The sequence below is a fragment of the Rutidosis leptorrhynchoides genome, chromosome 3, assembly GCF_046630445.1.
Source record: "Rutidosis leptorrhynchoides isolate AG116_Rl617_1_P2 chromosome 3, CSIRO_AGI_Rlap_v1, whole genome shotgun sequence".
Classification (NCBI taxonomy): Eukaryota; Viridiplantae; Streptophyta; class Magnoliopsida; order Asterales; family Asteraceae; genus Rutidosis; species Rutidosis leptorrhynchoides.
Genome location: NC_092335.1, coordinates 386,852,501 through 386,878,480, shown reverse-complemented (window position 1 = coordinate 386,878,480; position 25,980 = coordinate 386,852,501). Strand labels below are relative to the sequence as shown.

The window sequence follows — 25,980 nt, the reverse complement described above, 5'->3', positions numbered from 1 at the left end:
CGGGGGAAACTAAATCCGAGGTACATTGGACCATTCAAGATTATAGATCGTGTCGGACCAGTAGCTTACCAATTGGAGCTACCTCAACAACTCGCGGCTGTACATAACACTTTTCACATCTCAAATTTGAAGAAATTTTTTGCTAAAGAAGATCTCACTATTCCGTTGGACGAAATCCAAATCAATGAAAAACTTCAATTCATTGAAGAACCCGTCGAAATAATGGATCGTGAGGTTAAGAGACTTAAACAAAACAAGATACCGATTGTTAAGGTTCGATGGAATGCTCGTAGAGGACCCGAGTCCACCTGGGAGCATGAAGATCAGATGAAGAAGAAATACCCGCATCTATTTCTATAAGATTCGTCAACACTTTCAACAGCTTAAAATTTCGGGACGAAATTTATTTAACGGGTAGGTACTGTAGTGACCCGAAATTTTCCATGTTTATATATATTAAATAAAATTGATATTTACATGATTAAGTGTTTCCAACATGTTAAGCAATCAAACTTATTAAGACTTGATTAATTGGAATAGGTTTCATATAGACAAATGACCACCCAAGTTGACCGATGATTCACGAACGTTAAAACTTGTAAAAACTATACGATGACATATATATGGTTATATATATAGTTAACATGATTTTATTATAAGTATGTATCTCATTAGGTATTTTAACAATGAGTTATATACATAAAAATGAGACTATTAAATTAAGAAACTCGAAAACGATATATATAACGATTATCGTTATAACGTCTTACTAGGTACATATGAATCATATTAAGATATTGATACACTTGGTTAATTATGGTAAATGATAAGTAAATATATCATTAAGTGTATTAACAATGAACTACATATGTAAAAATAAGACTACTAACTTAATGATTTTGAAACGAGACATATATGTAACGATTATCGTTGTAACGACATTTAATGTATATAGATCATATTCAGAGATATTTGTACATTATAATATCATGATAATATAATAATTTAAAATCTCATTTGATATTATAAACATTGGGTTAACAACATTTAACAAGATCGTTAACCTAAAGGTTTCAAAACAACATTTACATGTAACGACTAACGATGACTTAACGACTCAGTTAAAATGTATATACATGTAGTGTTTTAATATGTATTTATACACTTTTGAAAGACTTCAAGACACTTATCAAAATACTTCTACTTAACAAAAATGCTTACAATTACATCCTCGTTCAGTTTCATCAACAAATCTACTCGTATGCACCCGTATTCGTACTCGTACAATACACAGCTTTTAGATGTATGTACTATTGGTATATACACTCCAATGATCAGCTCTTAGCAGCCCATGTGAGTCACCTAACACATGTGGGAACCATAATTTGGCAACTAGCATGAAATATCTCATAAAATTAAAAAAATATGAGTAATCATTCATGACTTATTTACATGAAAACAAAATTACATATCCTTTATATCTAATCCATACACCAACGACCAAAAACACCTACAAACACTTTTATTCTTCAATTTTCTTCATCTAATTGATCTCTCTCAAGTTCTATCTTCAAGTTCTAAGTGTTCTTCATAAATTCCAAAAGTTCTAGTTTCATAAAATCAAGAATACTTCCAAGATTGCAAGTTTACTTCCAAGTTTTCTAAATCCATTCCAAGTAATCATCCAAGATCAAGAAACCTTTGTTACATACAGTAGATTATATTTCTAATACAAGGTAATAATCATATTCAAACTTTAATTCAATTTCTATAACTATAACAATCTTATTTCGAGTGGAAATCTTACTTGAAATTGTTTTCGTGTTATGATTCTGCTTCAAGAACTTTCAAGCCATCCAAGGATCCGTTGAAGCTAGATCCATTTTTCTAATTTCCAGTAGGTTTATATAAGGAACTTGAGGTAGTAATGATGTTCATAACATCATTCGATTCATACATAAAAAGCTGTCTTATTCAACGTTATAAACTTTTAATCACTAGAACATAGTTTAGTTGATTCTAAACTTGTTTGCAAATAAAGTTAATCCTTCTAACTAGACTTTTAAAATCAACTAAACACATGTTCTATATCTATATGATATGCTACTTAATGATTTAAAACTCGGAAACAAGATAAACACCATAAAACTGGATATACGCCGTCGTAGTAAAACCGGGGGCTGTTTTGGTTGGGATAATTAAAAGCTAAGAAGAACTTTGATTTAAAAGCTATACTTCTGGAAAAATGATTTTTCTTATTAACATGAAACTATATCCAAAAATCATGGTTAAACTCAAAGTGAAAGTATGTTTTTCAAAATGGTCATCAAGATGTCGTTCTTTCGACAGAAATGACTACCTCTTTCAAAAACGACTTGTAACTTGTATTTCTGACTATAAACTTATACTTTTTCTATTTAGATTCATAAATTTAAGTTCAATACGAAACCGTGGCCATTGGAATCACTCAAAAAGAATTAGAAACGAAGAAATGGCGAGTAAAACAAGATTGATAAAAACTACTTATTTTACCTACGTGAAAGTTAGTAATAAATCTATTCCAACCATAACCTAATCAACTTATATTGTATATTATGTAATCTTGAGATACCATAGAAACGTATACAATGTTTAGACCTATCATGTCGACCCATCTATATATATATTGCGGAACAACCATAGACACACTATATGTGAATGTTGGAGTTAGCTATACAGGGTTGAGGTTGATTCCAAAATATATATATATAGTTTGAGTTGTGATCAATACTGAGATACGTATACACTGGGTCGTGGATTGATTCAAGATAATATTTATCGATTTATTTCTGTACATCTAACTGTGGACAACTAGTTGTAGGTTACTAACGAGGACAGCTGACTTAATAAACTTAAAACATCAAAATGTATTAAAAGTATTGTAAATATATTTTGAACATACTTTGATATATATGTATATATTGTTATAGGTTCGTGAATCAACCAGTGGCCAAGTCTTACTTCCCGACGAAGTAAAAATCTGTGAAAGTGAGTTATAGTCCCACTTTTAAAATCTAATATTTTTGGGATGAGAATACATGCAGGTTTTATAAATGATTTACAAAATAGACACAAGTACGTGAAACTACATTCTATGGTTGAATTATCGAAATCGAATATGCCCCTTTTTATTAAGTCTGGTAATCTAAGAATTAGGGAACAGACACCCTAATTGACGCGAATCCTAAAGATAGATCTATTGGGCCTAACAAACCTCATCCAAGGTACCGGATGCTTTAGTATTTCGAAATTTATATCATATCCGAAGGGTGTCCCGGAATGATGGGGATATTCTTATATATGCATCTTGTTAATGTCGGTCACCAGGTGTTCACCATATGAATGATTTTTATCTCTATGTATGGGATGTGTATTGAAATATGAAATCTTGTGGTCTATTGTTACGATTTGATATATATAGGTTAAACCTATAACTCACCAACATTTTTGTTGACGTTTAAAGCATGTTTATTCTCAGGTGAATACTAAGAGCTTCCGCTGTTGCATACTAAAATAAGGACAAGATTTGGAGTCCATGTTTGTATGATATTGTGTAAAAACTGCATTCAAGAAACTGATTTCGATGTAACATATTTGTATTGTAAACCATTATGTAATGGTCATGTGTAAACAGGATATTTTAGATTATAATTATTTGATAATCTACGTAAAGCTTTTTAAACCTTTATTTATGAAATAAAGGTTATGGTTTGTTTTAAAAATGAATGCAGTCTTTGAAAAAACGTCTCATATAGAGGTCAAAACCTCGCAACCAAATCAATTAATATGGAACGTTTTTAATCAATAAGAACGGGACATTTCACCGAAGAGAACGAACCCAACTATATAAATAACCAAATACGAATTTAATACCATTTTTGAGCAATTATTTGGTATTAATGCAACAATATGGTCGACAATCAAATCCAACCGTTGACCAACTTGCGACCGGATCATCTTCTCAAAGGCCCTGAGACCTCAATATAAGTCTTTTTAACCTAGTACGTGAAGACACTTCTAAGCGTGCACGGACATCGGCACCCACAAGCGTGCAAACTTTGCGCTACAGATGGGTGAAGAACAATTTCACAACCTTTACCTTTTCTGTTGGTGGCAATCAAAAGAAGACACCTATCCAATATTAGCCATTATGGCTCGCGACTTATTTATCGTTCAAGCTTCAACTGTGGCATCCAAATCGGCCTTTTCTTCTAGTGGTCGAGTTATATCGGATAGAAGGTCAAGACTTGCCCCCCAATCCGTGCAAGTATGCGTATGTTTGAAGGATTATTTAGACGGGGTAGATAGGATACAAAAGCAAATGTCATTAGAAGGTGCGTTATATAATGATGTTTGAAGATGTTATAGAGATGGAAAAAAAATGAAGCCGGATTATCACATACATCAACCGAAGAGAATACCGAGACCGAATTGGATGAAGATGAGTATGAACCTATTGTGCCGAATGATTATGTATCAAATTACAAGAGACTTTTTTTCCTCAAGTTAATGATCCCCGAATATGAAGAATACGAACGTAGGCAAAACGCTTCTCGACATCAAAGCCAATTTGACGACTAGAGTGTAGCGGGTGATGGCAATGCCGAAGCTCGGTATACTTTATTCGTAGTACATTTCCGGGTGATGACAATGCCGAAGCTCGAAATGTATTAACTTTTATAATTGTATAGTTCGAATAGAATTGTTATTATTTATATAATTTAAGTTGTCATCGTTATAAATAAAAATGTTGTTATTTATATTATTTATCATGTTAAGCGTTATAACTTTTGTTTATATCGATTATATTATTGTTATTCAAACGTTAAAAAAATTGAACCGATAAAAATGTAACACGTACAATCGAATCCTAGTCCGTAAAAAAATCAGGAAAAAATCGGTTGAGATCCGAAAAAAACGATTCCGGAAAAAAATTTGAAAAAAATCGACGCCGAGAACCGGACAAAAAAAAATCCGGTGCACCTTACAATTAGAGAGCTAAATTGTGTGTAAAAGTGATGAATGCTTTTACATTTAAATCGTTTGAACTCAACTGAAGTGTTCAGCAAAGGAAAACATGTATTGTGCCCAGTGTTGTAAAAGTCGGCCGACTTGGCCGACGCGTCGGCCGATGCGTCGTTTTTTTGGGTTCTCCGTCCCGTTTTTCTGAAAACGACTCAAAAGACGGTCAATGCTAAAAGTTCGGTCAAAGTCTGTCAAAGACGGTCAAATTTGGTCAAAAACGGTCAAAATCAGTCAAATTTTTGTCAAGATGTGATATGTTTTAAAATTAGGGTTTGTTTTCATTATTTGGGCCACTCTTTTCTCTGTGTCCTTACTGATTATGTACTCAGTAACATTAATTGAGTTTGAAGTTTGATTGTATTTATATTCAAGTTCTTATATAAGAAATTTATGGTACAGAATCAACTATTTTGTACATATATTAATATATATCTAAGAAATTATTAATAAAGTCAACGTTGGTCAACGACCGATGCGTCACCGACGCGTCCTCGACTCGGCCGACGCGTCCATTTCAGGTCTCGACCGATGCGTCCCCGACTCGTGACTTTTACAACCTTGATTGTGCCACTAGCCACATTATTTTACCCCTATATACTAAATGTCATGGAGGTTTTGGTCGTTCCAGTTATAACGCGATGTCGTTTTGAGTTTGCGTTCACACTACAAAGAGCCCCCCAACTTAAGCACAATTTACACATCACCCTCTCACCTTTACACTTTCTCAGGGGTAAAAAATGTAAATATATAATTTTATTAAAATAAAAAAAAACTTACTCCACCCAAATTTATAACGGGCCCCATCTTCTCACTCGGTGCGAGTTAAATTTTTCAAGGCCACCGTTCAACTCGAAAAAATCTCACGAACCCAACGGGACTAACTATATGCGAAACGGACATCGTTAAAAAAACACTAAATAACGGGCCCTATATTCACGCTCAGTGCGAGTTAAATTTTTCCGAGACCACCTTTCAACTCGAATAAATTTTACGAACACAACGTGACTAACTATACGCGAAACGGATATCGTTAAAAAAATTAAATATTTCGGGCTAAATTACATACATATACATAAACGTCCAACAAACAACCCAACCTATTAGATATATTAGGTACCAAACAAGGTATATCCAAATTCGACCGCGCGCCGAATACAACCGCAGCAACGCGCGGTCAAATTTTTTCTAGTTAATAATAATACATCAATAGAAACCTCGTTTTGATCAAAATAAATGCGACTATGAGACTTATTTCCTGAACCTGTCATGGATTGATTCTTTTGCCATTTAGAGTAGATTTCTGTTCGGTCTTAAAAGTATAACAAGGTTTAAACGTCAGATTCGTTTTGTGCTTTTGTTATTTCTAGCATGATTTGCCCTTTAAAAATGTTTAAAACAAGAAACATATACTTTTATCTGTTAGGATTTTGATAATTATTAAAACTACCGCAGTTGTTGAATGAAATATCATTGACAAATTCGAAAACTAGGTACACATTCATCATATACACATCATTCCTTTTGTCATTATCATCATTTGTACAAACAATACATACCAAAAACAGTGTTGGATCGTTTTTAGTCTACTAACATGTCATGTATATAAGCGCATGAGTCCCTCATTTTTCTAAAGCCAATTGGTGATAGAGGGAGGTTCCCCTAAGCTTATATACAAACATTTATTTCTTCCCAATTCCTATGTGGGACACACTCTAACCGATTAGCTCCAACAATCACCCCCTTAATCGTTTTGTTCATGCACTCGTATCATATAACGTGGCTTTTTACCCCGGACTCGTTCATTTACATCTCGACTTTTCCCGGACACCCGACCTCTTCCCCTGGTCACGTCCACAGTCATCCCGATATGAACCGCCGCTGCCACAATGATTACACCTGTGCCACCCGCTCTGATACCAGTTATAAGTTCACAGTATTTGATCTATGAATATCAGACTCTCAATCTAACAATAAATAAGAATTATAAGAATTATAAGTACAAAAATTGAGAGAACACGATATGAAATATATGTTTGATAATATTGATCGTGCAAAAAGAGATACATCGAATGAAAAGCACACGTCCCTATTTATACAGATCAAAACCAAATCTGGAGATTTGGTTTTCAAAACTACTTTGCTACAAATAAGGAAAAGATAAACTTTAAAACTTAACAAATATGCAAAATAATTCTGAAGTTAATCTTCTGGAGATAAAACCGAATCAAACATATCTTCTTAATATTTAAACATATTTCCAGAATCTTCCTTAGCTTAGCCATCAAGACATCTTCAAATCGTTGACTTCAATAAGCACCAGAGTCTGCAACCTCAGACTCTAAAACTCCAGACTCTAAAACTGCAAAATACTTTTACTCATCAGATTATAATTCTCAACAAACAGCATTGAAAAAAAGCCTTATGCTTTCTAATACTTTTTACTAGTTTAAACATACGGTTCAAATTCACCCATGGAAAAAGAATCCTATTCCATGTTAACATCAAAAATAGTCTTTCTACTCTTGAAATTCAAGTCTCAATCTGTATATATTGAGCCTGTCTGTCAGAACTCAAATCTATTAATCACACAAGAAACAAGGAAGATGGGAGGACAAGTTTCAACACAACAAAGATCAGAGCTTGGAACAGTAAATTCAGTTCATTCATTAGACAACTGGAAAAAAAAAAGTTTCAGAGCTCAAAAGCATCCAAACAACTTGTAAGGAAGCCATTAATTGTTTATCAGAATGTTACAGTATAACTATATCTGTTTAGTTCCATGTTAATATTTTCTCTCAAATTTTGTCAAATATAAGTCTCCACTTCATAAAGTTCAATAAGTATAAAGCATACAAATATAAGCTTACCTTCAGATAGTTTGGGTCAATTTATACAAAAAAATTTCTTTGTGGAATTTGTAGATGGTGATCGATTTCTCAGCCGACTGGTGTGGACCTTGTAAATTTATCGAACCAGCGGTTCACGACTTAGCCATTGAATTTTCAGATGTTGAATTTATCAAGATTGATGTCGATGAGTTACCCGTAAGTTCTTCTACATCTATAACCTAATAATTGTGAAGAAAATAATACTGGTTTGGGTTCAAATTTTGAATGATTTGTAAGAGGATGTGGCTAAGAATTTTGATGTACAAGCAATGCCAACATTCGTATTGGTCAAGAAAGGAAAAGAACTTGATAGGACCATCGGTGTCAAGAAGGATGAACTTCATAGGATGATCGAGAAACACAGAGTCTAAAATTTGACCTATTTATGGCCCGAGTGAGGCTTATAGGATACAAGATGATTGAGGTTTCATATTAGAAAAGTTGTCTATGCTTGAATAAAGTTTGTGTAGTAATTGTGTTTGTCACGTCATGAGATATTGTGTTGTTTGTTGAAATTCACGGTGGTTACATCCTTTGTAATTTGTCTCGTCTAGCTCCTTATCAGAGTTTGTTTTTATATACATAAAAAAAAAGGGTAAAAGAGTTGGTAGCAAACTAAGAATGCTCCGAATAGTGACATACTTGCTTCCCATGACTAGTTGTCAAATCAACGTCACATCAACATTTTCTTTTCAAGGCTAAACACTACCAACAATGACATACCTCCTCAATATTTTAATTCAAACTTTAAAATTATATTTTCATTTTATCTACATCTACATCTACATCTACATCTACATTTCTACATCTACATTCTACATTATATATAATAACAAAGTCCTATTTGCCTAATCATTTTCAAAAAAATTTGAATGGAAAAGCAAATACCATTAGATCAAAAAAGAACTTTCAAAATCAACCATTGAATTTATTGATCACTCAACATTTGTCTCTCTCCTCAAATTCATTTGTTGAGTGACCAAAATACCCTCCCCTAAAACGTATACAATATAACAAATACCAAATACGGAGAAACATATTTGAAATCCATCCATCAGTTCATATACAATAAACCTATTCAACAAAAACAAAAACAAAGGATATGATGGTCGATTCTAACACTCTAAATACTATCCAATCTGTAATATGTAAGTCATCAAACACATTACAATGCAAAACCCTTGTCATCCTTAAATTATTTCTACTATGATATCTACATTAATAGATTGTGATAGGTAACTGGGCATGTTACAAAAATATATCTACATTAATATGTTGTGAAAAACTATATCTAAATTAATATGTTATGATAGTTAAGTGGGCATGTTATACTATAGCATAAGAATAACATGTGAAAAATATATCTACATGAGTGTGTCTGCATAATTGAATTATTTTCCTGTAACTCAATCACTATACACTATACATATTTTGAGTTGGATATAATTAACAAGATTTGAAAAATATATATATATTCAATGATGTCGAAATCCTAAATTGTAGTACATCATAGTTTCTAAACATTCAAAGTCAGCTGTAGTGAGTAATTTATACGGTGTAAATTAGGATGAATATAATGATAATGATAATGATAATTGATCATCCTGAATATGTAAAAGATTGCAAAATTTTAAATTTCCAAACTTAGGTCGAATACAAAATTAATCGTGAATAAAAAAACGAACTCGCCTATAAATGAGGGATTGATACTACAGATAAAGATGATTTAAAAATTAAAATACCCAACCAATCTTTTCCATAAAAAAATGATCTTTTGTTGCACAATCTCACTATAAATACACATCACTGTTGCACCATTCAGAAACACGCTCATCATTTCGATCTTTCTCTACATTCAAAAAATATAAGAAAAAATGGCAGCACAACATGAAGTGTTTGCTCCTTTGAATGAATTGGACATCACTCATTCAGGGAGATCTGTAATCTGTGTGAAAGTGTTTGTGAAGTGAACACAGTCCTACTTTAACAATCCTAAGGAGATAGCTTCACATGACATGATTTTGATTGATCAAGAAGTAAATATATGTAGCAATAATTTTTACAATTTTGGTCATATATTTACACATATCACATATTTATATTGAGTACTGACTAATTTCGTGTTCACTATGAAATATTGATTTTTAGGGTAACAAAATTGTTGCAACGGTCAAAAAGCACATGTATGAAAACACATTCAGTCAAACTGTGCTTGAAGGAAAGTATCTGAGGATTGAAAATTTTGGGGTGCAGCCCTACAAAGGTTCATACAAGTTGGTTGATCATGGATTTAAGGTTATTTTTGGAAGGTTGACTAGGGCAACCATTACAGAAGAATTTACTCCAGTCACTTTTGGCTTTAATCCTGTGACTTATGATGATCTGCTAGCACAATAATTCCCTCAATCAAAGCCTATTGGTATGTATTTTACATATGTTTTGCTGTAAAATTTTAAATTATGTCATTATATCACATCAACATATATGAAATTATTATATTACATAATCCATAATATGTTAATCATCCTTAAATTATTTCTACTATGATATCTACATTAATAGATTGTGATAGGTAACTGGGCATGTTACAAAAATATATCTACATTAATATGTTGTGAAAAACTATATCTAAATTAATATGTTATGATAGTTAAATGGGCATGTTATACTATAACATAAGAATAACATGTGAAAAATATATCTACATGAGTGTGTCTGCATAATTGAATTATTTTCCTGTAACTTAATCACTATACACTATATATATTTTGAGTTGGATATAATTAACAAGATTTGAAATATATATATATATTCAATGTTGTCGAAATCCTAAATTGTAGTACATCATAGTTTCTAAACATTCAAAGTCAGCTGCAGTGAGTAATTTATACGGTGTAAATTAGGATGAATGTAAGACCCTAGTAATAATTGTACAGCAGTGTAATTATGGTACATGAAGTGTGGGTGACTTTGTATATTAAAACAGAGGTCAGAGAACGAACTGGGCTGGGTGCGCTCAGCGCACACTTAGGGGTGCGCCTAGCGCACTCCTCACTGTAGTCGGGTTCTGTTTGTTTTATTCAGATATTTTGATGGGCATTTTAGTAATTTCACTTGTGGACGAGTTGGAGGCCAGTAGGTCAGATCTTGGGGTATCATTCACTCCATTTTCAACAACCTTATCTTCTTCACTTTAATTTTGGATAGATTGTGATTTCTTGAGTGAGAAAGCTTAAATCCAAGAGGAAGAAGTTGTTCTCGGGCCAAAGTGCGGGTATTAAAGTCGTTCATCTACTCACTAGCTACGTTGTGGTTGTAGTGGTAAGCTCTAATCTTGTTTTCCTTACTTTGATATTGTGTAAGGGTTAGGGTTTGGGTAAACGAAGAACATAAAACCCATATTTGTTGATTTTGGGTGTTCTTGGGTAAGATGGAGTCATGAAGACTCAATGGTAACTAACCTAGGGTTTCTAAGTGTTAATTGATGTTTATGAGTCCTAATTGGTTAATTAATTACTAGCACACCTAGCTAATTGGTAAATGGATGTTAGTAGGGTTAGTGAATGACCCGAAATGGGTGTGTTGACTTTAAATGAGTCAAAGGGGTTAATGATTGACCTAGTTTGGGATTATGGGTATGAATTACCCTAATTGTGTTATAGTTAGTGTGGATAGACCTTAATCACTAGCTTTTAAGTGATTGACGATGGTCTTGACCCTTAAGGGGCGGTTTTTGGTGAAAATGGGGCATTTAATGCATTTAAGTCATTAAATGCACTTGAGTGAATTGTTTGTGTTTAGCCCAACAAGTTTGTTTGTTGATTGAGTACTTATTGTATTAGGTACTCGGCTTTGAAGCATTCAGAAGTATAAAAATCATCACCAAATCATTGAGGTGAGTGGAATAATTATATATGTATGTATATGATTTATTTACTTGTGGGGTATGGGTTAAAGTTCGATGTTGACGATACCATATCCTAGAGTATATTGTTGGTTCGTTTTGATAAGGGTTTAAGTTCGATGTTGACGATACCTCATGTATGGATTTAAAGTTCGATGTTGACGAAGCCATACCGCTATTGTAGTGAAATTCGATGAGGGTTTAAGTTCGATGTTGACGATACCTCATATGTGGGTTTAAGTTCGATGTTGACGATACCACATTTATTGGGACGAATGGGAATTAAGTTCGATGTTGACGATACCATTCGTTGAGCTAGCCTTGGGATTCGAATACTAATGGATGTTGTGAACATCAATGCTTATGTATTGTGTTGTAACATATTGTATTGTTGCGTTATATAATATTGTTATACTAGCTTATGTTATCGAGGACTTAGCGTTATACATTATAAAGGTATGCTAATTATGTTGCTAGTGTGTATGCGGATTTGTTGTAAGTAAGTTATATATGTATATGTATAATTATTGCATTCACTAAGCTTTAGCTTACCCTCTCGTTGTTTATCTTTTTATAGGCTCGGGCGTTGTCAAGGGTAAGGGCGTACGGTTGGATTAGAGATTCCCGCTTGTTTGGTAGGGGACGCTTTTGAATGTGATAGCTTTTGGAGTTTGACCGAGATTTGGGTAGTTTAACCCCAAACACCATGCTCTTAGTGTCGTTTGGAATTTAAACTAATGTGGTCGAAACTCGTGTTTTGTATGAAACTCGTAAAACGGCCGATGTGGGCCCCGTTTTGTAAAACTCATTTTATTATTGAATCGTGTGAGTTTTAACTATTATGACATGTTGTGAAAAGCGTTTCGTCTAAATATTTCGGGAAGTGGGAGATCTTTATTTGAAAAATTGCAAAACCGGACAGAACTGAAAACTGACATGTGCGCGCCGCGCATCCTGAGGTGGTGCGCGTGGCGCACTCCACTGTAAAATAATAAAAATAAAATTATTTTGCGTATTTAGTTGGTTATTGGTTTGGGTTGTTACAAGTGGTATCAGAGCATGGTCTAAGGGATTTAGGCGACTTGAGATAGGTGCCTAGACTTAGACTTATTTGTGTATGCGCCTTATGTGGGACTTGTAGGAGACGAGTCGGACCGGGAGTTGATTAGTGCTTAGGTTTATGTGAATTAACCTTGCACTAATTGTTTTTGTTGTTTTAGCGATCATCAAGCGAGATAGGCGTTGTACTAGCAAGTTAATGCGACGTGCTCGCATAACAATGATTAGCTACCATTGTTACGGGTTCAAATCATGTCAAAAAAGCGATGTACGACGATTCTTGAGCAAGATGGGTTAGTGTGGTGTAGATGTATATACATATGTGTTAAGTCCTTTCGTTTTGTTGCTTAACTTACTTCGTTTTATAGAATGAAGATGACAAATGGACACGACACCAATGACAGAAGTACGAGTGAGGACGTTGAACTCACGGCCAAGGTCGAGGCCATTTTTAAAAGGCTAAAAAAGGATTTTCTTGACGATGTTCTAAAGGTTTTCCAAGAGTCGGTTGATGGACAAGTGACCGAAATGATAAATGAACGAATGAAAGCCGCAATAGAGGAGGCTTTGGAAGCTAGAAACATTTATCCTCGAGGCGAAGGGGGTGAAGGTAATGGTGGGGGTGGAAGGCGGGACTTCCACTACAAAAATTTCAAGGATACTCAACCTCCGATGTTTAATGGGGTGAGGGATCCATTGAAAAGCACTTGTTGGATTTTCGATATCGAGGGAGCTTTCCGTACCGCGGAATGTCCTCTCGAGAAGAAGACGAGGTATGGGTCTAGCATGTTGCGCGAAGAAGGCAAGTTGTGGTGGGACGATAAAATCAAATTATATGGTGAAGAGCAATGCATGAGCTTGACATGGGAGGAGTTTAAGAAGGAATTTTTCCAAGAATACCGAACTTCTTCCGATCTTGATAGAATCCGGGACGAGTTGCACAATTTGCAACAAGGTTCAATGGACTTGGTCACTCTCAAGTCTACCTTCTTGGCAAAGACTCGTTTTTGTCCGGAATATGTTGGTGACGATCACAAGCTAATGAAAGATTTCTACCGTACCATGAATGATGAGTATAAGGGTAAGATTAGTCGAGGAGCGGCTAAGTCTTTTGAAGAGTTATTTGAATTGGCTCGGGGTTTTGAGCCGGAGGTTCTAAGAAAAAGTGATTTCACTTTTTCTAAAAGAAAGTTTGAAGGTTCTAGTCATTCTAACTTTTCCAACAAGAAGAACAAGAACAAGAAGGGTTCCGAAAGTGTAAATAGTGTGACGAAGGGAGGTTTTGGGAACTTTATCCCTACTTGCTACAATTGTGGGGTACGAGGTCATTTGGCTCGGGATTGTACAAAGCCTCCTTCAACAAACAAGCTCACTTGTTTTAATTGCAACAAAGAAGGACACCGAAAGTCGGAGTGCCCCGACTTGAACACCGATCATGTTAAACGGTTGGAGAAAGCGGCGGGCACAGCTAGGGGTCGCAACTATTTGATGACGAATGAAGAGGCCAATCAATCCAACAAAGTCGTTTCAGGTACTTTCATGGTTAACTCTAATCCGGCATGAATCCTATTTGATAGTGGTGCCAATTTATCGTTTGTTTCTCCAAGATTCGTGCCTAAGTTAAATAAACCGCTAGTTAAGTTAAGTCTTCCGGTAGAAGTTGAAATAGCGGATGGCAAGACGGCGCTAGTGGTTGATGTGTGTAAAAATTGTAACGTTGTGTTTGGTGCCGAAAATTTTAAAATCGATCTCATTCCGATGACTTTGGGTGATTTTGATATCGTCATTGGTATGGATTGGCTCGATCATAATAGAGCCGATATTGCATGCCATGATAAGTTTATTCGGGTAAAAACCCCAAGTGGGGGAGAGTTACTTATTCACGGTGATAAACGAAGAAGACTTGTGCCGATATGCACTTTTGCACGGGCACGTCGTTTCCTTGTTAGTGGTGGCATGGCTTTTCTAGCCCATGTTGTTGATACTTGAGATGAGCCACCCTCCATTCGTGAAATTCCGATGGTAAATGAGTTTGAAGACGTTTTTCCGGATGAGTTACCGTGTGTTCCGGCGGAAAGACAAGTTGAATTTCGCATTGAGTTGGTTCCGGGAGCTACTCCCACTGCTAAAACTCCTTATCGTTTAGCGCCGACGAAAATGCAAGAGTTGTTAAATCAAACCCAAGAGCTACTTGAAAAGGGTTTTATCCGACCGAGTACTTCGCCTTGGGGCGCTCCGATTTTATTCGTAAAGAAGAAAGATGGTAGCATGCGGATGTGCATTGATTATCGGGAGTTGAACAAAGTGACGATCAAGAATCGTTATCCTTTTCCTAGGATCGACGATTTGTTTGACCAACTCCAAGGGGCAACGTATTTCTCCAAAATCGACCTAAGGTCCGGCTATCACCAAATGCGGGTCCGGGAGGAAGATATCGAGAAAATGGCTTTTCGAACGCGTTATGGGTATTTTGAGTTTGTGGTAATGCCTTTTGGTCTTACGAATGCACCGGCGGCATTCATGGATCTTATGAACTGAGTGTGCCAACCTATGTTGGACAAGTCGGTAATTGTGTTCATTGACGACATACTTGTCTATTCGAAGAGTATGAAGAAACATGAACATCATTTGTGGAGTGTGTTAAAGACGTTGCGGAAGGAGAAGTTATATGCTAAATTCTCCAAATGTGAATTTTGGCTAAGGGAAGTTCAATTCCTTGGCCACATCGTGAACAAAGACGGTAATCAAGTAGATCCGGGGAAGATAGAGACGGTAAAGAGTTGTGGGCGACCGACTACGCCTACGGAAATCCGAAGTTTTCTCGGATTGGCCGGTTATTATCGTCTGTTTATCCAAGACTTTTCTAAGATCGCTTCTCCATTGACGAAATTGACAAGAAAGAACGCAAGATCTAATTGGGAGAACGAGCAAGAAATTGCTTTTCAATTGTTAAAAGAGAAGTTATGTCAAGCTCCGGTGTTAGTGTTGCCGGAAGGTGTGGAAGACATGACGGTTTATTGTGATGCTTCTTTAAATGGGCTCGGGTGTGTTCTAATGCAAAGGGGTAAAGTCATCGCTTATGCCTCTCGACAATTAAAGGAACACGAAACGAGATATCCGACTCAAGATCTTGAGTTGGCGGCGGTTGTTCATGCGTTGAAAATTTGGCGCCATTACTTGTATGGTGTCAAGTGTACGATTTATTCGGATCACAAGAGTTTGAAACATTCTTTTGATCAAAGAGATTTGAATTATCATCAACGTAGATGGATGGATGTGGTGAAAGATTATGATTGTGAAATACTTTATCATCCGGGCAAGGCGAATGTGGTCGCGGATGCGTTAAGTCGAAAGAGTCAGCACCCGGCATTACGATTAGGATTGTTACGTATGATTATTACTAACGATTTTCTTGAAAACCTTGGTGTGATTCAAATTAAAGCTTACGTTCACAACAAGCATGCGGAACGAATTGTGGGGCAATCGAAATTCATTACTATGGGTTCGCGAGGTTTGTTGTCTTTTCAAGGAAGAGTGTGGGTGCCTAAGATGGGAGATTATCGACGAGTGCTACTTGATGAAGCACATAAGTCAAAGTATTCTATTCATCCGGGCGCGACGAAAATGTATCTTGATTTGAGAAAGGATTATTGGTGGCCGGGCATGAAACGTAATGTTGTTAGGTAAGTTGAGCAATGTGTCACGTGTTTGCAAGTTAAAGCCGAACACCAAAAGCCGTATGGTAGGTTACAACCGTTGGAAATTCTGAAATGAAAATGGGAGCACATTACTATGGATTTCATTACAACATTACCAAAGACGGCGAGAAACCAATTTGATTCGATTTGGGTGATAGTTGATCGATTGACGAAAAGCGCCTTGTTTCTTCCCATTCGGGAAGCGATATCATCGGAGACTTTGGCTAAATTGTTTATCAAAGAGGTAGTCGCTCGACATGGGGTTCCTATATCTATTATTTCAGATCGAGATACTCGTTTCACATCTCAGTTTTGGGAAAGGTTTCACGAAGATATGGGTACACAATTGAAATTGAGCACGGCGTATCATCCTCAAACGGACGGTCAAACCGAACGTACGAATCAAACTTTGGAGGATATGTTACGGGCGTGTATTATTGATTTCGGTGGTAGTTGGGATGAGCACTTACCTTTGGTGGAATTCTCGTACAATAATAGCTATCATACTAGTATCGGGATGCCACCTTATGAGATGCTTTATGGGAGAAAGTGTCGAACTCCGATTTGTTGGGGTGAGATTGGTCAAAAAGAAATCGGGAGTACCGATTTGGTCTTAGAAACGAATAGCAAGATTGATATGATTCAGGATCATTTGAAAAAGGCTCAAGATAGGCAAAAGTCGTATGCCGACAAGCGTAGACGAATGATCGAATTTCAAGAAGGTGACATGGTGATGCTTAAGGTTTCTCCATGGAAAGGTGTTATTCGGTTTCGAAAATGGGGAAAGTTAGCTCCTCGATTTGTTGGGCCATTTAAGATTTTAGCTCGTGTTGGTGAAGTTGCGTATCGTTTGGAATTACCCGAAGAGCTTGCGGGGATCCATAATACATTTCATGTTTCCCATCTCCGTAAGTGTCTTGCGGATGATTCATCTTGGGTACCATTAGACGAAATTAAGCTAAACAATAAGTTAGAATATATTGAGGAGCTGATTGCCATACTCGATGAGAAGGTCAAAAGGTTGAGAAATAAAGAAGTGAGAACTTTTAAAGTTAAATGGCGTCGTAGTAAAGGTTTCGAATTTACTTGGGAGCCCAAAGAGTTTGTGTTAGTGTCTCTTCCCTCTTGTCATGCGGCTTGGATCGCGAGGACGCACTCTGATTCAAGTGGGGGAGAGTTGTAAGACCCTAGTAATAATTGTACAGCAGTGTAATTATGGTACATGAAGTGTGGGTGACTTTGTATATTAAAACAGAGGTCAGAGAACGAACTGGGCTGGGTGCGCTCAGCGCACACTTAGGGGTGCGCCTGGCGCACTCCTCACTGTAGCCGGGTTATGTTTGTTTTATTCAGATATTTTAATGGGCATTTTAGTAATTTCACTTGTGGACGAGTTGGAGGCCAGTAGGTCAGATCTTGGGGTATCATTCACTCCATTTTCAACAACCTTATCTTCTTCACTTTAATTTTGGAGAGAGAGTGTGATTTCTTGAGTGAGAAAGCTTAAATCCAAGAGGAAGAAGTTGTTCTCGGGCCAAAGTGCGGGTATTAAAGTCGTTCATATACTCACTAGCTACGTTGTGGTTGTAGTGGTAAGCCCTAATCTTGTTTTCCTTACTTTAATTTTGTGTAAGGGTTAGGGTTTGGGTAAACGAAGAACATAAAACCCATATTTGTTGATTTTGGGTGTTCTTGGGTAAGATGGAGTCATGAAGACTCAATGGTAACTAACCTAGGGTTTCAAAGTGTTAATTGATGTTTATGAGTCCTAATTGGTTAGTTAATTACTAGCACACCTAGCTAATTGGTAAATGGGTGTTAGTTGGGTTAGTGGATGACCCAAAATGGGTGTGTTGACTTTAAATGAGTCAAAGGGGTTAATGATTGACCTAGTTTGGGATTATGGGTATGAACTACCCTAATTGTGTTATAGTTAGTATGGATAGACCTTAATCACTAGCTTTTAAGTGATTGACGATGGTCTTGACCCTTAAGGGGCGGTTTTTGGTGAAAATGGGGCATTTAATGCTTTTAAGTCATTAAATGCACTTGAGTGAATTGTTGGTGTTTAGCCCAACAAGTTTGTTTGTTGATTGAGTACTTATTGTATTAGGTACTCGGCTTTGAAGCATTCGGAAGTATAAAAATCATCACCAAATCGTTGAGGTGAGTGGAATAATTATATATGTATGTATATGATTTATTTACTTGTGGGGTATGGGTTAAAGTTCGATGTTGACGATACCATATCCTAGAGTATATTGTTGGTTCGTTTTGATGAGGGTTTAAGTTCAATGTTGACAATACCTCATGTATGGATTTAAAGTTCGATGTTGACGAAGCCATACCGATATTGTAGTGAAATTTGATGAGAGTTTAAGTTCGATGTTGATGATACCTCATATGTGGGTTTAAGTTCGATGTTGACGATACCATATCCTAGAGTATATTGTTGGTTCGTTTTGATGAGGGTTTAAGTTCGATGTTGACAATACCTCATGTATGGATTTAAAGTTCGATGTTGACGAAGCCATACCGATATTGTAGTGAAATTTGATGAGAGTTTAAGTTCGATGTTGATGATACCTCATATGTGGGTTTAAGTTCGATGTTGACGATACCACATTTATTGGGACGAATGGGAATTAAGTTCGATGTTGACGATACCATTCGTTGAGCTAGCCTTGGGATTCGAATACTAATGGATGTTGTGAACATCAATGCTTATGTATTGTGTTGTAACATATTGTATTGCTGCGTTATATGATATTGTTATACTAGCTTATGTTATCGAGGACTTAGCGTTATACATTATAAAGGTATGCTAATTATGTTGCTAGTGTATATGCGGATTTGTTGTAAGTTATATATGTATATGTATAATTATTGCATTCACTAAACTTTAGCTTACCCTCTCATTGTTTATCTTTTTATAGGCTCGGGCGTTGTCAAGGGTAAGGGCGTACGGTTGGATTGGAGATTCCCACTTGTTTGGTAGGGGACGCTTTTGGATGTGATAGCTTTTGGAGTTTGGTCGAGATTTGGGTAGTTTAACCCCAAACACCATGCTCTTAGTGTCGTTTGGAATTTAAACTAATGTGGTCGAAACTCGTGTTTTGTATGAAACTCGTAAAACGGCCGATGTGGGCCCCGTTTTGTAAAACTCATTTTATTATTGAATCGTGTGAGTTTTAACTATTATGACATGTTGTGAAAAGCGTTTCGTCTAAATATGTCGGGAAGTGGGAGATCTTTATTTGAAAAATTGCAAAACCGGACAGAACTGAAAACTGACCTGTGCGTGCCGCGCACCCTGGGGTGGTGAGCGTGGCACACTCCACTGTAAAAAAAAAAAAAAAAAAAAAAAAAAAAAAAATTTGTTTCGCGTATTTGGTTGGTTATTGGTTTGGGTTGTTACAATGAATATAATGATAATGATAATGATAACTGATCATCCTGAATATGTAAAAAATTGCAAAATTTTAAATTTCCATACTTAGGTCGAATACAAAATTAATCATGCAGCGTAACATGTTATATGTTATTCGTTTATTTATTTTTTAAATCTTGAAATATTCTGGAATATTGTTTGTGATTTTGACCACTATTTGATTTCAGGTTGTCATAAATACCTCTGTTTGAAGTTCAAGATTTACCATGCAGTTGTTCATGGTTGTTTATATCGGGAAGCTCAAATCAAAGATGTTGGAAAAACCTGTCAAAAAATCAAAGGCTGTTTAGATGAGCAGCCTCAAAGCAAATTGGTTGGAGAAACCTGCACCAAAATCAACCCTAAAGATGTCATGTTTTTTTTTTTTGAACAGCGATTGGGATCACCCGAGGGGGACTAAACCACCCGTTGCGATCATCTCCCGTTTCGACTATGCCGATGCAGCGATAATAACCCCGCCCCCATCGCTGCCCGGGAGGAAACCTTGAAACCGATCCAAGGGCACGGCCAAGTAAAACCCCCTTCCCCTTTACCCCCCAAACGATATGGGAAAGGTGTTATGGGTGGATACTTCATGGCAAGGATGAAATTGTGTTTTTAATATGTAGCCAACGGGGGTCGAACTCTTGACCTCCCCTAAAGGAGGTAGGCCACTAACCGCGGGACCACATCACAACTTCTAAAGATGTCATGTTTTACTTTGCAATTGTTATCCAATTTTAATATTCACTTGTACTTTTGATGGAAATTCTACCTTCGCAGTTTTTTTCTCAACTTTTGCAGTATAAGTTTTCATTTTTTGCAGTATAATTGTTTATATTTTGCAATATTAAAAATAAAATAATCACTAGATGATAGACCCCATAACGTCGATCAAGCAAAAGAATTAAACATTAGCTTAGTGCGGAAACGAATAAAAAAAGAAGTTTCTCAAAGTTTAACATTTTATTGAATAATTGAAGAACATAAACAATGAAAAACAGAGGATAGACGATCTCAAAGTTATGAGATCGGTTCTTGCTGCAGGCAAAGACAACTAACCTCACCCCAAGACCTCTTTATTTATAGAGTCTTGGGGATAAGAATTAGGAAACTAAATCCCCTAGATAAATACAAATCCCACTAATTAAGGGATTTATACAAACTACCGATTTTATCCAATCAATTCTAATAAATAAGAAATATTTTTCTAACAATAGGAAATCTTTTCCTAACAATCTCCCCCTAATTGATTAGGATAAAACAATCGGTTACAAGATGTAAATATAGACTAAAAATAAATCTAATCTTTGTCTTCAAAGCTTTAACCATCTTGTATGATCTTCATAACTCTTGATAAACTTATCTTTCTTTAATCTTGATTCTCCTCCTCTTTATTTATCATTGTTGTACACATAGCCTCAACATCTCATCAGCACTTATGTATCCCGAAGACAAATCATCAACTAACATGAACATAATCATGACAAAACTGCATTTGAAAATATGCATGAAAAACCGCGTTCACCATCGCTTAACCACTTGCGTATAAATGTTGAACATATTTGTTGAATCTTCATCTTCATAAATGTTGATTATGTTGAGCTAACATCCGGTCTTCTTATTGAGGAATAACCACTTCAGAATCTGAGTTCAAAAGAGATGAACTCAAATGGGTCTGACCTGATTTGAGTCTGGAGTCCTAGAGTCTGAAGTATTTTGAGTCTGACCTCGTGTAAGTCTGACTTCTACTAAGTATAAGTTCAAGCGAAACTGAAGTCTGAATCTGATCTTTATAAGCTGTACTTGAGTCTGATCTTGAGTCTGCATTTGAGTCAAACTGTTAAGTCCGAAATCCAGACTCATATCTCAATCAGAGTCTTGAGTCTGAGTTTCCAGACTCAGAATTACAGCAGAACTAAAAATACATATCTTTTAATATAATTATCAGATCAAGCTAAATATTTTACACAAGATAGATCTATATGCCGTTAACCTCATATCCAAAAATCATGACGATCCAACTGCCAACGAATCTAAAACAATCGTTTTACATAGACTGCACATAGCATGACGAATCTGAAAACGATTTTTCTTTTGTATCTTCAATAAGACATCTTTTGCTCGAAAATGACCGGATCATCAACAAGATATGTTGATCCTGCTCTGATACCAATTGATAGACCCCATAACGTCGATCAAGCAAAATAATTAAACATTAGCTTAGTGCGAAAACGAAGAACAAAAGAAGTTTCTCAAAGTTTAACATTTTATTGAATAATTGAAGAACATAAACAATGAAAAACAGAGGATAGACGATCTCAAAGTTATGAGATCGGTTCTTGCTGCAGGCAAAGACAACTAACCTCACCCCAAGACCTCTTTATTTATAGAGTCTTGGGGATAAGAATTAGGAAACTAAATCCCCTAGATAAATACAAATCTCACTAATTAAGGGATTTATACAAACTACCGATTTTATCCAATCAATTCTAATAAATAAGAAATATTTTCCTAACAATAGGAAATCTTTTCCTAACACTAGAACATGATAGTTTTGCTTGTAGAGAACTGCATTTTACTTACAAGTTGGGTCAAAATGCATTTTAAAAATGGTTAGGTGCTGTTCGATGCCATGGTCTTTCAATGGCATCATTCATTATCTAGCAAAAATGATACATACAGATACAAAATTAAATTAACAAATATGACAAAAATTAAAATAATAAAAATGTCTATGAAATTTTGACATACGTTAGAAAGCATGTTCCATTCCATATCAGTAAATAAAAAGGAACGCATTTCCTTCCCTAAAAAAATGCAAAGATTTTATCTACTCACCATAATTACGGGAGCAATTTTAACTATACAATCTTTATCAAAAACAACCACCAATAAAAAATCAACAACCATTTACCTAAAAAAAAACTCCTTCCTGTGACATCATATACACCAACAACTGAAAAAAATTAAACACGCCAAAAAACAGTGCCAAGCAACCTGCGATTTAGTGAAGAAAAGTTTTACACCATAACTACTATGATATGGAAAACACACGACATATCTACATGATTCAAACAAAAAACAACAATGTTACAACACCAATGATCCATGAGAATGAAAGCAAAATAAACGATGACATAGCCACTAATGTTGATAAGGTAACCAGTTTAACTCTTGCACTTTTACAAATTCATACATGGATTGTATGTTGTATATTATATAATATGTATGTTAATAAGATTAATCCCATCTATTTTTTAAATGTTAGAAATTCAGAGTGTGAAATAAATAATTTGTGGTCTGAGTTGTTTCATTGAGAATGTTGAATGTGTATTTTAGTTTAATATAGATAGTGATATCAAATGATTTTAGTAGTATTAATTATGCTCAACTTTATAAATTGGCAATCTTATTATTAATATTATATTCACCGTGAATTTTGAATAATGAATAATGTTTTCATCCAATTGCTAATGCTAATTGTGGAGATACAAATTCTTGCGATTTGAATGAAACGAACGATATTTTATTTGATAAGGTAATTATAGTTCTACTGTAACTAATGAAACGAACGAAATGGCCATTTGTTTCCTAAAGTTTACACATCGATACCTCTTTAGAAGGACACATTAAGTTATTACATTTAAGTTTATCTTAGTTTATTGTTTTTATTTAATTTTTCCTTTGTTTTAATAACAATACGAATTTGATTCCAACCTATTACTCTTTTTTTTTTCATTTGCAAATATTTATTCTTTGCAATGCATTTATGCTTAACTTTTCAATATAACATTCATAATATCTAATTTAAAAAACCTGCGAAACCGCGGGTTATAAGCTAGTTTTAATTTAAACTACAATAAAAATAACAGTACATTTAAAAGAATACATTAAAAATAAAATTACGTTAAATTTAAAATTACACTAAAATTATAATAAAAAAAACTATTCTTCGTCTTCGTCTTGATCTTCGACTTGATCTTCTTCATCTTCGTCATCGGGAATGTGTGAAGGTCCCGCTTCATCTTGATTGTTTGGATTTGTTTTCGGATTATGTCGAATACAATAATTAGGTGGAAGACTTCACACGTGTTCCACGAGCATATCTCGTAGTAATTGATGAATGTCCACATCTCTTATTTTTGCGTCCAACCAAAGATGCACATCAACTCTTTTTTGGAGTGTTCCTTGTGTACGTCGAACCGGACGATAATTCTCCTCGAGTACACAAAATGCACGACCGTTGTCCTCGGTTATCATATTATTTAATATCACACGTGTTAACATAATTCTTCTACTGTTGCGGATATAATATGGTCTTGCCGGATGTTGAACAATAGTCCATCGGCCTTACAGTATTCCAAATGCTCGTTCAATATTTTTTTTCTTGCCAATTCTTGATACTTTTTGAATTTTAATTGTTTCGGGGCTATCCGATATTTGAACGACTTCACTAATGTTACCATTCAGGGTAAATTCCATCAGTCAAATAATAACCCTTGGTAAACGTAAACCCATTAACCGTAAACGTACATGGTGGAGCTTCACCATGTAATAAGTCGCTAAACAAATCGGATTGATTAAGTACGTTGATATCATTATTTGATCCTACGGTTTCAAAAACAACGTGCCAAAACCATCCATCATATGAGGCTACCGCTTCAAGCATGACTGTCGGGACACCATGGTCACCTCGTGTATAATAACCCTTCCAACGTGTCAGATAATTTCTCCATCCCCAATGCATACAATCCAAACTTCCTAGCAACCCCGAAAAACCATGTATTTCAGCACGTTTAGCGGTCAAACGTTGCACATCTTGTACAGTTGGTCTCCTCAAATATTCGGTTGTGTACAAGTGAAAAACACATTTGCAAAAATTGTTTAAACAATCATATGAGGTTTGTTCACTCATATGCAAGTACTCATAAAGATCGACCGAAGTAGCATATGCTAGTTGACGTATTGTGGATGTTAATTTTTGAACAATATTAAAACCAATTAATCCGGTACAATCACATTTTTGATGAAAATAACTAAAATAAGAAGGAATTGAGGTTTGAGAAAAATTCAATATACCTTGGCATATACGAAGAAATAATGGCTTGCTCATTAGATAACGTCTTCGGAAATAATCTGGTGGAAATGTAAAATTGTCGGAAAAATAATCATTCCATAAAGCTCTTGTGGTTTTTTCACGATCTCTAGGTAGATATCTTTTAGGTGCTCTTGGTATGGGTTCGACTTCTTTATTATCGCTTAACCCATCCAAATTATCAAGTAATTCGAGTGCTTGGATATAATTTAGATTATTCGTGATCGTTAATACTGCATTTTCGTTAGGATTCGAATTGGCGGTATTGCGAAATTGATATTTTTGGAAGGAAAAAAATGGTAAAATGAGATTATATTTGGATATGGAAAAAATGATATAAATGAGAGTTATATTTGAATAAAATTGAGGAAATATGAATGTATATATAGTGTAAAATTAATATATAATTGAAAAATGAAATAGATCCGTTGCATTTCAACAACTAGTTTTTTTTACCAAAACTTCCGTCCACAAATATGACAAAGAAAGAAATGGAATCGGACGAAAAGGAGGGTGGTGGCCTACCCCTGGGCGGTTCGCTGCCAACAGCGCCCTCCTGGAAGGTTCGTTGGGCGGGGTGAGGGTAGCACCGTTGGGACTACACTAAGAAGTTTGAGGACCGTCAAAGCCTTCTTCATGAAACAACATATAGAATCTAAATACTTACATTTGCATACTGCAAAAAGATAAATGGCATTTTGGTAGACAGTATAATAACTTTTTTTTTTTTTTTTGAAAGGCAAACCTACAATCTACACACGAAATCACGAATATTTACATCTCACTGCCTCAAGTGAGGCTTGAACCCACAACCTCTTGGTTGAAGAGTTACTCTCATA

General features: G+C 35.4%; 1 protein-coding gene and 1 pseudogene across 1 annotated transcript; one reads left to right on the top strand and one right to left on the bottom strand.

Annotated features, from left to right (window-relative positions):
• Positions 1 to 7,667: 7,667 nt before the first annotated feature.
• Positions 7,668 to 8,486, top strand: LOC139897681 (thioredoxin H2-like; annotated as a pseudogene).
• A 15,505-nt stretch (positions 8,487 to 23,991) lies between these two features.
• LOC139901324 (uncharacterized) lies at positions 23,992 to 24,961 on the bottom strand. Its single transcript, XM_071884052.1, has 2 exons — positions 24,510 to 24,961; positions 23,992 to 24,127 (listed from the first exon to the last, which is right to left on the bottom strand). Exons 1-2 carry the CDS (start codon positions 24,959 to 24,961, stop codon positions 23,992 to 23,994), a joined length of 588 nt encoding a protein of 195 aa, XP_071740153.1.
• Between the last annotated feature and the right edge of the window lie 1,019 nt (positions 24,962 to 25,980).